This window comes from Corvus moneduloides, chromosome Z (genome assembly GCF_009650955.1).
Source record: "Corvus moneduloides isolate bCorMon1 chromosome Z, bCorMon1.pri, whole genome shotgun sequence".
Taxonomy (NCBI): Eukaryota; Metazoa; Chordata; class Aves; order Passeriformes; family Corvidae; genus Corvus; species Corvus moneduloides.
In genome coordinates, this window is record NC_045511.1 from 63355177 (window position 1) to 63372413 (window position 17237).

At 38.1% G+C, this 17237-nt stretch overlaps 1 protein-coding gene across 7 annotated transcripts in view; it reads right to left on the reverse strand.

The window, feature by feature from the left end:
- Positions 1–17237, reverse strand: part of KDM4C (lysine demethylase 4C) — a 297838-nt gene that overhangs the window by 27630 nt on the left and 252971 nt on the right. For 6 of the 7 annotated variants that reach the window (XM_032095412.1, XM_032095416.1, XM_032095415.1 and 3 more), the window contains exon 21: positions 14251–14343. In XM_032095412.1, the coding sequence (XP_031951303.1) occupies positions 14251–14343 (93 nt within the window). Of the gene's footprint in view, positions 1–9645; positions 12388–14250; positions 14344–17237 lie in introns of those variants that run through there. The other variant, XM_032095417.1, reaches the window with a different exon arrangement.

A 17237-nucleotide genomic window follows, 5' to 3' on the forward strand; every position in this document is an offset into this window, starting at 1 on the left:
CAGTCACACTATCCATGATTAACTGCTCAGGATTTCTATTCACCCAGGGAACAAGTACATCCTCACACTAACTAAGTTTGGAAGAAAAATTCTCCTTCGGTGAATGCGGCTCCCTCTCTTCCCTGTATCTTTGTAATAACTTTGTATCCAAATGTAGAGAGCCACATCTTGTTAAATGAGAAAAGTTTGATTTGATGCCAGAATGCTTAAAAACCAAAGAAACTATTAAAAATCAACCATAACTGGGGACTTAACTATTGAGCAGGGTCTGGTAGTTTCCTCCCAAATGCAACAATGAAGCTGTCCCTGGAAGTCTGGTGGGGAGGAAGCAATTACTGCCTCAATGACTGTTTAAGCTAAAAGTCTGCTTAAAAATTAGGTTTTCAAAAACTTTTTTTTTTTTTGATTATGAAAAGCTTTTATATAAGACTATGTTCCTTGTACTTCATTGAAGAATACATCCAAACTTACTAAATCCCAATGAGATCAAGGGGTATCTTGTTCATGCCACCAGTCAACCAACAATCAAATCACAAGGGGAACAGAGAGCAGAGTGATGACAGGCCACTGCAAGGAAGACAGCTTCCAATTCATCATGAGTACCAGCCACTATGACTTCAGCCTTAAACCCTTCACCAAGGGAGGAGGTTTAACTTTCTTTAGAACTTTAGTGGGATATTTTCATTCCATTTTAACTATTTTCAGCATTTCAACTGAAGCCACAAATTATCTAAATCATGTGTTTCCATATTGCCTGGAAAAAATGAAACAGGAATAGGCTTTCATTCAAAATTAAATGTCCATTGATCTATCTGTCACAAGACAACTTTTTGAAGGTGTGGAGTTTTTGTTTGGTTTGTTTGTTTTTTAATACGCATTTTAAGTACATTCTTTGGTTCTGTAGGGCTTAGTTGAGATTACTGTCATTTTCTCATAATTTTCTCACTAAACCTACATGACTAAAGAATTGATGGTTGCATCTGCCAGCTAGTCTAAAAGGAGAGAACCATTAAGAATTACTTTGCCTTATTCTTTCTTTTCTAGAATGTGCATTTTCAGTCATTTAAGAAAAAATTACTTTCCATTTATAAACTTGAAATGCCCCATTCTACCCCACGAAAACATTATTAGAAGAGATAGGACTAAGAAGCATATGCATTCCCTTGTTTTACTTTGCTTCAAAAGCAGATTATCAGAATTAATTTTGCTGCAGACAGAGAGTCTTTTATGAATCCATAAATTCTAGTTAAAATCCAGTGAACATTCATTCCAAATGCTTTGGTTCCCTTCTATGATCTATGCATTATTTTATTTCTTCAGAAATGTACGCTTGAGTACAGCCTGTGCTGTGCTATAAGATCACCTCCTGCTTTCTTATTTCAGTGCTCTCAAAGCTTGAGAGCAAAAGGAGATACCCAATTTTGTAGGAATCCATTGTATTTCATTTGCAAACAGTTCTCTTAATTTCTGCAGTGGCCAGCTCTTTTCCCATAAACAAACAAACAACACAATCAAATAAAACACAAACAATCCACCTGAAATGAAGTACTCAGACAATTGCCTTGCATGGTTAAAGTATGCAGGTTACTATTGAAGGATGTGTGTTACATTGCAGAGTATGTCTAATTAAAAATTCAACTACTTCAGATGTTGTATCATGGATCTCACATCTGAGAGTAATTTACTGCATTTTTACATGTAAAGACAAATCAAAAATAAGAAACTGGAGTTAAAGTAGTGCTCTATTTCTGCAAAAGTGACCATTTGTCACTAAGCATAATTCCTTTTCTGAAAGGACTGCTAATGACAAAATCACTATCAAATGGAATGCCATCACAGCTTCCATTACCTCTCTGGGGAAGCTGCTAAAAGACTTTCAAAAATCGTGTAACTTTCAAAAGTAGTGTAATCTTTCAAAAGGTTACACTACTGATGAGTTTCTGAAGTTCTATCTGAAAATATACACCTAGAAGTATATTTTACATTCAGAGGCTGCTGCTCCAAATGTCCAGATACAGAACTTGGGTTTTCTACTGTTACTCTTTTTTAATGAAAAATTTGCTTTAGAATTAGGTCCTTCTATGGATATGTGGGAATAAATTTGGTAAAATTCAGTTTATGAAGTACTGTGATAGAAAGTAACAAGGAAAACCTCACTTTTTCTGGATATATTTTCATATCAAGCTGGAAAAACCAATGTCAAAAAAATCCACCTTTTAATTATACATGCTGTTCACAAAATTTTTAGAAAACTGATTTTTTACATAAAAATTCCCAGGTAATTAGTTCTAATGCCATTATGGATCAGTATTCTTGCAGTATACTATCACAGAAAAACTAGAAGTAGAACAAGAAGGATATTCATGTAGCGTACTGATTTAGCAAGGATTCTTGAGGTATTTCCCTCTGGCCTGAATCTTAACCCCAGAACTACACCCTAACAAATTCTAAAAGATTCAGAGGGAAGAGTACAGCATGTAATGCACACTTAAAATCTTAACTCACTATGCAACAAGGCAGGAGAAAATAAAGCTCATGATGGAAACTAAAGATGAGTCTGCCACAGACACTGGAGGAGTATATACAGAGCTGTATAGAAGATAAGAATATTTTCAGTCATCCATTCTACCTTGCCCTTCACATGTTAAAAACTGCTGGGGAAGGGAGCACCAGACAGGAAAGGAGAGATCCTAGCAAGGAAATTATATTGGCTAAGGGCTATATGCAAAGCATAAAACACAAAATCCAGATAAAAAGAAATGGAGCAAAATGCAAAGCAGTATTTTTGCCATAGGGAATACCACATAATTCACTAGAGAAAATGGATTTCATGGCCTGACAACAGTAAGGGGACGCCAGAGACTGTTCTCATAGCAGAACTAAGCTATAATTGCTGTATTGTTATAATTTTTATTGGGCAAAAACTTGCAGCTTTCACTCAGTCAGCTCTCACATTAGTGCTACACAGCATTTAACAAGTAATTTCGGCCCCCATTCTCCATTTGAAAAATCTGGTGTTACTCTCTATGGAAACTTTTGACCTTCCTCATTTAAAGCACTGTCAGACATGTCAAACAAATTGCTGCAATAGTATTTGCCATGGAGTCAGAGCTGCTCTTTCACTACAACACCATGAAAAGAGTAGAGATGTGCATGTTTCAGACTTGAACTATCATTTCATCCTTTAAGGCATAAGACTGGCAAGGAAGGGGAGAAGACAAGACAGAGAAGTTGTGCAACTAGTGAATACACCTGTGATATATCCCAGCACATCTGGTAAAAAATGGCAAAAAAGGCAAAAAGAGTTGGTAAGGTGCGCCAACCCTTTTGGTCGCTCCTTGCCCAGCAATCATAGCCATGTAGGACCCTCCACTGGCCCAGAAGTGGCGTCTTTTCAAATGGAAACTTTTAAACTTGCCACTAAGACAATTTGCTTTGAATCACTGAGAAATCAATTGTGTTGACATACCAGTATTGTGTTCCTCCAGGGCCTCCTTTAGCGGCTGTCATGTTCTTTCTCTTAAAACGCATCATGAAAATAATAATTCAGATGGCAAGTGATTACCCTCCTGGGGTTTCTCAATTGGTTTCTCCTGTCTTTTAAAAACATTACTAATTGACATGAATTTTCTCATTACTATCTCAGCAGTTTATTTGATGGACACTTCACAAGGAAATATCTACAAGAGAATTTTTTGTTTATTTTTCATGAAGTGCCTTATAGTTAAATAGCTTTGGGGGAGTGCCACAGAGCAAAGTGCTGAAACTTGAGAGTAACGCACTCAGATCACATGTTTGTATAGGGTGGGGGTTGTGGTCTATAGGCACCCCTACAGCACTTGTCAGTACCCCCAGCAGTGGAAGCCCAGTCAAATACCAGGTGAATTTTCCTGAGAAACAATCTTCTTTGATTATTCCAAAATCTTAGAGTGCTGTAGCACGCAACACTATTATTGCATATCAGACATCCACCTTCTTTGGGAAAAAGGATCTTGGAAAGCTCAACAGTTGATTTAAATTCTCCTTTAGTGTTTCAAAATATTGGGGAAAAATTTCTGCACACATGATTGTGTCTTGGTCCCGCTTGTTCTCTGAGCACACAGTGATACTTACGCCACTGTCTCAGGGGTATCCTGCAGCTCAAAGTTCTTTCTGCAAAGATTCACCTCCAGTTACAGCACCCATCTCATATAGCCTCTCCTTGACTTTACCTTGGCCCAAAGGAGCTACTGAAGAATTTCATTCATGTAGTTCTTTGTGTTATTTGACAATGAACCTTCCATTTATTTTTCAAATATTCTTACTGAACCAGCTTACATGGTCTCACATTCACTAACTTCTCTAAGCAAAGACATGATCCCTGGAGACCTTCCCAAAATCAAACCAGGAAGATAGCATAAGAGTTGTGAGCTCTTGCTACAATATGCTGTTCTGTGTTCCTTTGTTTCAGTGGATGACAAGGGTAAGAGCATTGAGAATCTGATGATTTCTGGTTTTAGCCTAGAGCACCACTGTTTCCTGTAGCTATGTCTTTACTCAGTAGTCTCCAAAATGCAGTACAGTCAGTACCCATTTTGTTATCTGAGATAGCACTGCTCCCTCTCTACAGACCATACTGGCATTATACATGAACAAGTGAAGCAGAACATATTCTGCCTGTCTCAAGCCAAGTCTTAAAGCACTGGATAGATAAAACCCACAGAGGGAGCATGAAGACACCCTGGAGACACTGAACTCCTTCCCATTCCAGAGACCTCTGTCCCTTGCATCTTGGCCCCACAAGGTTGTCACAGAATAATAGGAAGCCATCCTTTTTTGTACTTGTGTCATTGGAGCTGGAAGAATTTTAGCTCATTTTAGTCTGCTTTTTGGTGGGAGACTTCGAAGTGGGAGATACAAAACTAGATAAGCAGAGAACAGAGTGGTTCCATCTCTTCCTTTGAGAGGACTGAACACTTGAAATAAGGAAAAGAGAGATTTAGCACAGAAATCTATCTTACCTCTATTTCAATATGCCAACAGGAAAAGGCAACTGTTCTGCTCCTTTCTCTTTCCAGCTAAAAAATAATAAATAATGAATTCATCTGTTCCTGCTTTTACTCACCTAATAGGACTTGAAGAAAAATAACAGGGTCATGCAAGTCACCCTTGGTTGCCACACCTGCACTGGTCTGAGGTTAGCAGCATTTTTACTACTCGCGTACACTACATATGACCCACAGAGAAAGGAGGATGTGGATTGCAGTGGCCTACGCCAGATATGGAAGCTTCTCAAAGATAATTTTGTTCTGTTACATTGTTCCTTGAGCTTTTCCTCCTCAGTAATGTAGCATGACATTGCCATCAAATGTTAGTACTGTGCCAAAAAAACACCTTTGGGAATGCAGTGCCTCATCTCTATTCTTCCTTGCTTTTAACTCCTGTGCATTCCAGAGTCATTATGGTGATTCTTTCCTACAGTTCCTCTGTGACTGAATCTGTAAGGAACATAAGAAGAAGTTTCAAGCATTGTGTATCTTCTGGGAAAATTTTGGCATTGGCTGTATACCTCATATTTTGCATCCTTAACTCTAGCATAGTAATTTAAAAGCACTCAAACACAAAACCTGGGTTTTTTTAGTAACCAATATGGGAAAAAAATTTAAAATCTCATCCCACATAACTGACTTTCCATCTGTATAGAAGGACCACATCCTTAGAAGAACAGACTGCTCCTTGAGTTCATGCAGTAATTGGCATCAGGAATAGCTGTTCCTAAAGGCAGTCATTCAGTAATTTGCTGGTACATTTCACAGCTATTTGCTTATACCACAAGAAATTTGCCCCTCAGGCATCCTGGGTTCTGCAGAGACTGTGAACAAATTTCTTTTTAAGAAGCTGGTACCCCTGTTTCTTCTCCTTCCAGCTCCATGAATTCTCCATATTTGCCTCCAACTTTTTACACTTTTGTATTGAAGCAGTTTAGGTTCCTTATATTTCTTGTTTAGGTTTTTATTTTCCATCCTGTTTTTCTATACTACAACAGCAACTTTATTAGGCCATTGAGAACAAGACCTTGCCACTGTGTTCCACTGTAGTAACTAGGGTGAACAAGAAAAGGACGAAAGGCTCTCCCAGACTGCAAGGCTGGCAAGGCCAGCGCTGAGCTGTGGTGGCAATGCATGCACAGCCCAGTCCATCACTGCAGAAGGGCACCCTGGTGGAACGAGCCCTTACATGGTACAGGTTCTTCCAAGACTTTACCTCGGAGCCCCAGCCACAGACCAGTTTATGACAGCTCAGTCAAATGATAGCACATCTACAGAAACACTTCACAAACCTACCTCTAAATTCTAATGGGAATCACTCTTTCAGTCAATCACCAGCAAGTCCCTGTTTCACAAAGGAACCAAAGAGGTTGTCAAATAAATGCCTGTGAAACTTTGGGACAGAAAGAACGACTACTTTTTTATCCTTAATCCTCCTCTTCAAAATCCTTCCAAAAGACCAAACTGCTTGAGGTAAAGTTTCCTGACTTTTTCAGACATGAAGCAGCACATAAAAATTTCAGCTGTAGGATATCTAAATTGCCAAAGTTTTTAGTAACTCAAAACAGGCTCTTACAGTTTTAGCAGCTCTAAGTTTTAGCAGCTACCAGCTCTGCCTACAAATCTAAGTATAGCGGAAATACATTTAAGTGTTGAGAACAACAGCAGTATGGCTGTAGGACAATTCAGTCTGATAGTTAGTGAAGCTATAACCACGTAGACTGTATATACAATAGCTAAGATGAATTCCAGTAAAACTTTTATGCCCTACCATAACATCATCATTTTCTTCTTGCTTAGATGTGTCAGAGAAAAATGCTATCTAAGGCATTTGGAATTTAAGACTAGAAGCCTCAGAGATGGCTTTTGAAATGTGAAAATGTGTGATAAATCTATCAGATAGTTCTGCAGTTTTTAAAAAGAGATGGGTATGCCCTTTGTGCATATGTGCAGGAAAGATTCCTTTTGCCCGCCCTATATAAGCTTTCTCTCCTACTAATATGCTGTTGAACTCTGGCATCAAATACTTCAGTTGGCTAACAAGAAACAGAAAAACTACTACAAAATTTAGAGACTGAAGAAAAAGCAGCATTTCATACCAGTAAATGAAATTATAATTTTGCCTTCATCTACTGTCAAAGTTAACAAAGATTGTGCCACTAAACAGAGATGGCTATATTGAGAAGCACAGATAGCAAATACAAATATTTGTTATTTAGCACAAATAACAAATATTTCGTTATTTAGATCATTCAAGCAGAATTTAGCTTAGCAGTTATTTCTCCCGATAATGTCTTCTACACTGGAAAACATCTCACAAAATCAGAAAGAGTGGAACTGCATAAGAAGGCACAGCTTTTACATTGCTCTATTTTGCTTGTAAATATCAGGATATCATATTAAGTTCTCTGTTACAAAATGTTGGGGGTTTAGTTCAGTCCTAGTTTTTTTTCCTGTTAAAGGAATTTTTTCCCATATGCATGTTGCTAGGGGACAAATGGCTGTACTTAAGAAAGACAAAAGAGCTGCCCAGTGGAGGTGGGGTGGGCCTGGCTACTCCTTTGTTTCACCTGGGTGTGGGGTCAGTTCGCTCTCGGCGTTCTAGGAGGGAGAAGCTGCTGGTGCTTTTCGGCCGTTTTTCTTTCTGCGGAGAAAGATCCCAGGATCCCAAGCCCGCCTTCCCTGCCCCGCTGGAGGCCGAGCTGTGGCCGCCCTGCCCCGCCGCTGCTTCCAGCCTTCGCTGCGTTGTGGCTGTGCCCACCCTGCCTGCCCGACCTCCGGGGGGTTCCCCGCTTGGATACATCGCGTCTGCCACCCGGGATTTGTGCTCATCCCTGCCGCTCCAGCCTGCTGCTCCAGCCTGCCGTTCCAATCTGCCATTCCAGCCTGCTGTTCCCGAGGGTCCGGCCGGACACCGGGGCCAGCCGTCTGCGGTTTGTGAAGCCTTTGTCCCATCCCTTCCCGGGATCCCAGGCCGCCAGTGCCGCGTGCTCCCCGAGCTCGCTCCGGAGCGCCCCCTGCAGCCGCGGGGGAACCATCGCACCTGCCCTGCTCACCGGGAGCCGCCAGCGCCCCTGCCGGCTGCGAGCGGAACTGCACCCGAGGGGAAAGGGCCCGACAGCCGAGAAGGCTGGGACTGGGTGTGTGATTGTTTGCTGTTACTGCCAGAGTTATTGGTGTTTGTTTGCTTGTTATACACATTTAGATATATATAGTAAAGAACTGTTCTTCCTATTTCCCACATCTTTGCCTAAAGGCCCTTGATTTCAAAATTACTGTAACTCTGAGGGAAAGGGGTTACATCTGCCACTTCAAGGGAGGCTTCTGCCTTCCTTAGCAGACACCTGTCTTTCAAAACCAAGACAGAAAACATTGCTGTTCACTTGCATCACAGTTGGAAAATATAAAGAAAATTCAAAGCAAAAATATTTTGTAAAATTTTTCTATTACTCTCTTTAATTGAAAATTTTTAACCACCATAGCACAACACAATATATTGTAGAACTCCTATTAAGCATCAATAAAATTGCTTTGCTACAGTAATACAATAGCAAATAGGATTCAAAAGAAGTAATCTAATTTTTATCTAATTCTAGTAATTTGATTTTATCAGACCTTGCTTATAGCTGTGGAAATCAACGTCATAGCATTTATGCATTCTACTTCACAGCCCAGCATAAACTGAAGTACTTCAGATTCTTCCTTGAAATTTTTCAGATGAGAGTGAATAATTTCAATGTATCCTGACCAAACCACTACTTTCAGTACTCACCCATGACCTTCAGGATTTTTGAATACACAGAACAGCTGCTTCGCTCTTGTACATATAAGGTAATAGAAATGGTTTGTCCTATCCTGGGGTATGCTGTGCTCTCTTGTTATGAACATTCAATTTTTGTGGGGTTTTTTTGGTGCTTTTGGGGTTTTGTTTAATCCTAGGAATACCATGCCAATTCAGTTAGCCAGTCTTTAAAAGGGCTTGACTCTTCCTACCTACTGCACTCTTCCTCATACAGTCACTGTGTATGTCAATGAAATGGTCATGAATGGTGACATGCTTTTTCACCAGGAAAGATGTATCTGTCTCTAACAGCAGGAGAGGTTTTAATGGAGTGAGAAATTGGCTATTGGGAACTGGTTACACAGATAATAAGCAGCCCTGTTTTGGTGTCCACCTACCTGATTCAGTTCATGGCAAGCTTCTGGTTTCCCAGAGCATTGCACACCAGTGTATACTCTCTCTCATATACCTGAAAGGTCCATAACAATATCTGTTGTGGAACAGAAAACAAGACTCTTGAGGAATTGTAAGGGAACAGGAACTGTCTTTCTAGGCCAGTTGTTTAGCCAATCCAGCTTGCAAAGACCATGAGTCCTGAAACAGGAGGTGTGAAACTGCAATGATGACACTACACTTTTCATTCACTCAGGTACCTTTCTTAGTACCTTACAAAGGACAGAACTAATTTCAGTGTCTTTGAGAAATTCCACAGTGATCTTCTTGATGAAAGGTAGAAGGGGAAACAAGCCAACTTTTTGCATGAATATTTAAAAAAAAAATTGCAACCCGTTAGTCAACAAATTTTAAGGATCTTGAAAAGAAAGATGCTGGATCCACTCTATAGAAATGAGGGGGTTTATTCACGGTGTCATAACATGGTGTCATATCAGAACCAGGCAAAGAACATGCATTTGATTTCTAGCCTCTCTTGTACCACACAGCATCACCTATTCAATTACAAAATATTTTAATATGTATTTAACCATTTAATAATGCCATAGTTTTTTTGAACCTTAATGGAAGAGTATAAAAGCTTTCTTACCACAGAACACAGTATTTTGAAACTAAGCTTCAGTAATTAGTTGTAGTGGGTTGACCCTGGCTACCAGGCACCCACCAAAGCCACTGTCACTCACCCCCAAAGCTGGACAGGGAGAAGCGAATGTAACAAAAAGTTAATGAGTTAAGGACAGGGAGAGATCACAAACCAATTACCATCTCAGGTAAAACAAGACTCAAACTGGGGATATTAACGGAATTTATTACTAAAAAAATCAGAGCAGGATAATGAGAACTAAAATAAAATCCTAAAAACACCTTCCTCCCATGTCTCCCTCTTTCCCCTGGGCTCTTCCTCCTACTCCCAGAGGTACAGGATGACAGTGAATGGGGGTTATGGTCAGTTCATCACACATTGTTCCTCCCAGTGCTCAGGGAGAGGAGTCTGTTCCAACATGGGGTCCCTCCCACAGGAGACAGCTCTCTATGAACTTCTCCAGTGTGAGCTCATGCATAGGCAACAACAGCTCTCCTTGAACTGCTGCAATGTGTGTCACTCTTCCATGGGTGCAATCCATCAGGCACAGCCTGCTCCAGCGTGGGTCTGTCTTGGAGCTGGCTGGCATTGGCTCTGCTGGACAGGGGGGAAGCTTTCAGCAGCTTCTCACAGAAGCCACCCCTGTAGACCCCACTACAAAAACCCAGTCACACAAACCCCCCACAACATGATCATCAGCTGCACAGAACTGCAGAAGGCAGCAGCAATCTTGCGTTTTGCAAATCTATCACTAGTTTTCATCTTTTCTTTACAATAAAAGAAGGAGCCCTGATACTCCGAAATATGCCAGACAGCATCCACCAAAACCAGTGCCTTTAGAGAAAGTGTTATCAATTAGATATACATTCCAACTGTCACAGCTAAGCAATTTCTTAAGACTAAAGGGATTCTGAGTGATTTCATGGTACAAGAAAAGACAGTTAATGTAACACAGAAAACTTACACTGTCATTTGAGGTGTCACATAGCAATCAAAAGGATTTTACTGTCCACTTGAAAAAATAAGAATAATCATGCAAGGGCTTCAGTGAAACAAAGATCTGTATGCCTCAGCATATAAAGGACTGGGGTTTTGCACAGAAAAAAATCTTTGGGTCCATGTTTTTTGGAAGCAGAACCCTAGAAACAGCAGTGCTCAGATATAAATTGGATTTTGAGAGGGCTCTTTTTCCTGTGGCAGACAGTCAGAAATCCTGCTGACTGTCCAATTTACAAGAAACAGATGATGTCATTTTGATAAAGCTCCCTTCTAGGTTCACATACCCAAGTGTTCAGACAAATTCAGACTTTCTGCTTTCTGTGAAACATCTGAAAAGGTCAAGATCCCAAAGACTGATGAGAAATAGAAAGACAAGAAATTAAAGTACAGTACTTATCAACTCTGCATTTTAACATTAAGCTATGTGAGTGTCTGTGTGTATATTCTGTTGTGTTCAGGAAAATACAGCATATTCCTATGCTATAGGAATCATGATTCCTATAGGTATGAAACAACAGGGTTGAAAATCACATCAACAGGAAAAATGTTGCAATTGTAGTAAAGTATTTATTTTAAAACATTATTACCTTGCTAGAACATTATCTCAAAATAAAAACCATAATATATTCATTCAAAACTAGACTGTTAAGCATATATATTTAAACTCTAATTTGCATACACATAGTGAAAGAAACTTATTTTATTTTACAAGTAGGTATTTTTAATAGACTTTATGAAAAACATGTTTAAAAATAACCATCAAAATCTGTCTCTTTAAATATACAAAATATCCTTGCTGTGCTGTGCTTGCTGTGTTCTCTTTAAAGCCAAAAATATGTAAGTCAATAGCTGAGTCCACATCAATCCTACTGAAAACAGTAGTGACATAAAAATGTAAAAGCACTGTACAAAGTAAGTACAGCCTTTGTTTGTCTCAGTACTGTACATACCTGTTTTTGTTTTAAAAATGTTTTATAAAAACTGCTATTCTTGAACTTAACATCCTTTCCCATGTGCAGAAAAAAGTGAGCCACTGACATTTTATCTGTTTACTAAAACGTCTCCTTCTCAGAATTGTGAATCGAAGAATTCAAAGGAATTTTACCACTTATTTCAATGAGAGCAGGACTGAAACTTCAGTGTATCATTTAGTAATCTCTCTTGGTTTTCACCCTAGTTTTATAATGCAAAATATTACAAATTCTTAAATACAGTAACTAAAGAAATCAGAACTCAAGTACTTCAGATTACAAGGCTGGTGCATGGATTAGTTCACTGTAAAACAGAGTGTTCAGTTAAAGGAAACCCAATTGCAAATAATGCTGCATGCTTTTTAATCAAGAACCCTCTCTCTTCTCTTGCTTCCTTTATAGTCCCTTCTGGCATTTCTTCTGGAATGAGCTTTTTAAGAAGGTGCGGTATCCTGGATCATCCACATATTCATTCTTAAAACGAGAACTCAATACTCTCTGCCTTTTCTTCTCTCCCAAGATAATATCTGCTCCATAAAATGTGTCTTCAAATCTCATGTCAGAAGCTGTAGACTAAAACCAGACCTTAATTACACATATGCACAATTTTTACCTTTCCATATTTTGCAGGTCCTATTCAGTATTTAACTCTCTACATCTGTAGTGTTGCTTGGAAACATGTAACTAACATCTGTTGTTAGTCTGGATTTTATCCAGGTATCACACAATCATGCTAATTCTAGGTGAGAAAACAGTGCTATGGAAGTGATGCAGCTGTTGGGCAGGTTTGATCCTAGCGGTATCCTGTTGTATTCACCACCTTGTGTTATTCAGGGAAGCTTTAAATATGAGGTACTACGTCATGGATGCCTGAAGAGAAACCTGGGCACTGCCTAATTTGCAAAGGATCAGAGTCACAGTTTGGTCACTTGTCATCAAACTTAAACCAGTTGGGAATCTAATAAAGCAGTGGGACAAAAAACAGCAAGCTGTTTGGGCAAAGTCAGAGGCAGAATACTTCGGGCCAACTTTCACTGCTAGAGTTATGGAAAAATTCCCAAGATAAAGAAAAACATCATTTAGAAGGAACTGGTGTGTTTTAACTTCAATAGACAAAAACAGTATCATAGGCTATCTTTAACTTGCACTGTGTTCAGCGCAAGGAGGGGAAGAGGTCTTGGGCATGCCTTGAGGACTAACTTACATATTTCTAGAATTTGAGGCACTAGTAGAAAATCATGCAAAGGTCTGAGCAATGGTTATGGTGTGTTTTATTCAGCTGACCAAGTTTAATGTTTCTAACCTATAGTTAACTCCCTAACGAAGTTAATAATGTAAAATTAAAAAAATAAGTAAATAGAAATACTGATTTATAGAAAATCAATTTTAAAATCAATAGCATAAATCCTGTTACTATTATCCTGAGAATGTAACAGTTTGCATTCTTTAGAGCATGCAGTTAATTAGAGAAGCTGTTTCCATTTGGTCTCAAAAACAAAAAAATGGCAATGGTATGCTTTCCAAGTATAAGAAAAAAACCCCATTGAATATAATCAAACGGTTCTTTTAACATTTTCCAAGACATCTGTCTTAACCCTAGTCAGGACACTGAAAGATCTGTGCATTTATCCCCTAATTCACTGACAAAAAGTTTTCTTAACCCAGAATATTTGACCAGTGCACTTTGCATTAGAAAGAACTGTCTTAACACAGGTAAAAGCAGCCATCTCCTCTAACAAATGTATGTTAGCCTTTTTCAGCCTCTTAAGTGTTATGATCTCTCTGAGCTTCAGCACTTTTCCACTTGGCATACATACATAAAAATGGCTAGCTAGTGGATGTGTTTTGAAACAGCAGGAAACTTTAAAAAAGGAGCAAATATTTGGTCTTAAACCAAAGACTAGTGAAATGCTGATAAATCCTGCCAGCAACTTTAATGAGTTTCGATCAGTTACATTGTTTCTTACAAGAAGTTAATTGCCTGCTTATTAATTCAAGGCTTTTAAAATCACAAAGCTCTGAGAAGCTCGAAAGTTTTTTAAAAACTATACATGTAATAAGCATACTGAAAGAATAGAATGTCTGTCAATTTAAATGTTTACTAACTTGATCATTCCTGATCTGACAGATGATCAAACATGATGTGCCTTTTAGGAGAAAAGAATTATGTCTGACAACAGTACTTGCCTGGAAGAACAACTAACCATCTCACCAGCAAATGGACACATCTCCTAATTGGGCTGATTTAGCCACTCTTAATAGCACAGACTTCACAAAACATGAGTCAGTTTAAACCGAAAATCCAGAATAAATCCAAGAATTGTGTTATTGGCATTTTGAGCATATATATATATATATGTGTGTATGCATATATATATATATATATATATATATATATATATATATAAAATAAAGTTAGCACCAGCAAATACTCACTAAACGTGCTTTTACTCTCTTAGGAAGCTCTTCATCCAGTGTATATATTTCCTCTCTCTTCATTACTATTTGAGAACCATCTTCAAATTCCACCTAATTGAAAAAATGGGTATTTGAAAATAAAATAATAATTAACTCTTGCAGGAAGTTCCTGTAAGTGTTTCCAGATAAAAATATATATGTAAGCAAAGAAGACTTACACACAGACATTTTGCTGTTTTAGCACAAAACTAGGCTGAAACATAAAAAATGTTATTTTTTATGAATTGCAACACATAGTTACATTGAAAATAATATCTAAGCAGAGGCTTCAAAATCAGCACTGACACATATATAATAAAGTAAAACTTGTTAGATTAGGAATGCTGAACAAGTAACAAGACAGGCAACATTATTTTGCAGGAGTGACATATTAAAATGTCCTTGTGTCATTTTTAGTTGTCTCTAATTTTTTTACTTGCTTCTAATAAATAAAAAATTAATTTTAACATCCATGATTCAAGGTTGAGGAAGACCATGTCAAAAGAAAGTGTGAGTGACAACTAAGGAAATACCAGTTAACAGAATTTTATTGAATCTGATGGAATTTCTTTTAAATGCTCTGTTCAGAAGATGAAAAGCTTTATCATGCTTAGGTTTAGATTTAATCCAATATGAACCCCGTTAGCAGAAAATGAGAAAGGAAATGTAACTAGGTGTGAGGAATGTTAAAATGCTGAGGCTTTGAAGCATTTAAGCTTTTTCAGTAGCTGCTGATTTTTTCCTCTATTTTAATACTTCATCTAACAGTTTTGAATTCCAGCTATTATCTGTGATGGCAGTTTAGCTCCCACAGAAACTATAATTTAAAGTTTGGTATAAAATTAGAAGTCTCATTCTACATCCTCAGGTGATTTAATGAGACTATGTGAATGACAACAGCACACTTGACTAGAAGAATAAGCATAAATACAAACATAAGAGAACACTGACTTATCAAAAGTATTATTACAGATAAAACTGAAAAAGCATGCATTTGAACTCGTAAATGGACTGGGTTTTTAGTTTCAAATTAAAAGCTTGCCATGGCTGAGTATGTCAGATTAATATGTGAACAGCTGAAAAATCCAATACTGTATATCCATTCTTGAAAGCCAGGATGAAGACTATGATCTATTAACTTCTTTAAAAACAATTTTTTCACTGCAGCTAACAGGGATGCCCAAATCTGGAATGCATTTAAAATGCATAGAGCACACAGATGGATAACAAAGTCATAGGAGTTATCCTTACTCCTCTCTGCTCCTGTTACTAACCCCATAAGCCTACTCTGTTACGAGTATCTTAGAGGAACTTAAACGTTGAAGTGCCTTAAGCTTTTTTAATTAAATGATGGCAATCCAGGATGCAGCAACAGTCTTTCTGCTATCCCTGCTCCTTCCTGCACAATACACATTTGGTAATGTTCTTGCACAATACAGTTGGTAATAATGTTTTTTGTATCCGTGGTGAAAATACTGGGTAGGAAATTAACTCTGCCACTCCATGTGATAAGAAAATCTCCTCTTAAATGGTCAGTATCTTTGTTTTTACTCACAGTGTGCAGTAGGATGCAAGTGCTTCATACCAGAGAATCTGTCATGCTTGCAGTATGAAATACATTGCACATTTATCAGAAGAGTAACTGGAAGTTCTTCAGTTATAATCCAGCATATCACACTGGAAATAATTTGCCTACACTTGATAGCAAACACAACAAGAGCTTCTCTAAGACTTTCAACAGTATCATGATTCATGCAAAATATAAGCCCACCATCTCTAATAGCTCAAATTCAATTCAGATGGCAGATCCTACATTTCAAATCATCAGTTTTATCAAGTAAGTTGTTTTATTTGGATTCTGCTGCCATACTGAGTCTGTATTACATGTTACTATCTTCATTGGGATTTTCTTCTATAAGAACATAATAAATTAAAGCAAAAGCTGTTAGAAAGCAACTAATGGAGTGAATGGATAATTTAATAAACTCTAACTCAATTGTGAACCTCAATATCAGAAATCATCAAGAAATCAAATGTAGATCACATTAACAATTTCACTTGAACACCTGCTTCATTCGGCTGTTATAGCTCTGCTTAGGGACTGTGTAGGATACTGGCTTACAAATGTCAAACTGTATGACACAAATTCTGGTGCCTTGTGTCATAGCTCCTGCATGCTCAAGTACTCCCACATTTGGTACAAATGTCTGATGAACATGAGGAAAATTCACAGATTTTTTCAACGAGAACAGATTTGCCATATGAGATCTAAGAAATCACACAAAAGACTGGATAAGAGAATCTCAAAGGTGCAACACAGATCACACTAGAAGAAAATAAACCTTTGTGTGTGTGTGTGCGTCCTGAGAGCTTTCAGACACTGTTTATAATAAAGACCAGAGGAAGAACTACTTATAGGTCTTGAAGTTAACCTTGCACCCTCGCTGTCATAAACTTTTTGTAATCTGTAGCCACATGGCAGCCTCCTCTCTCATCCTGCAGACTGAAACACCTGCTTGTCTCTATAGTTCCATGTATTGCAATATGGACTCCCTCTCATCTTTAAACTTTGTCATTTCCCCCATTATAGGGGTTGTTAAAGGCAATTTACAGGAATTTATGTTTGTTATGCTGAGGAACTCTAAATCTTGCTGAGCCTCCACATGCTTATCCATTTTCCTTAAACAAAACTGGTCTCATCATGTTGCTGAAGAGGTCTAAAATAAGACAAAGTTGTTTGTTTTGACTATGTCAGATTCCTTCAAATATGAAAGATAACAACATTCATCTAATTTACCTCACAGTACTCTTCAGAAGACCAGATGTTCAAAAGATTAAATGATTTGAAGATTAATGTTACTATAGAAAAATAATCTTCATACTTTATAAAGAACTTTCCACCTTCACAACATAATACAGCTGCTAAATATAAGAGAAGAGGTAAGATTTAGAGACTAGCTCAAGGC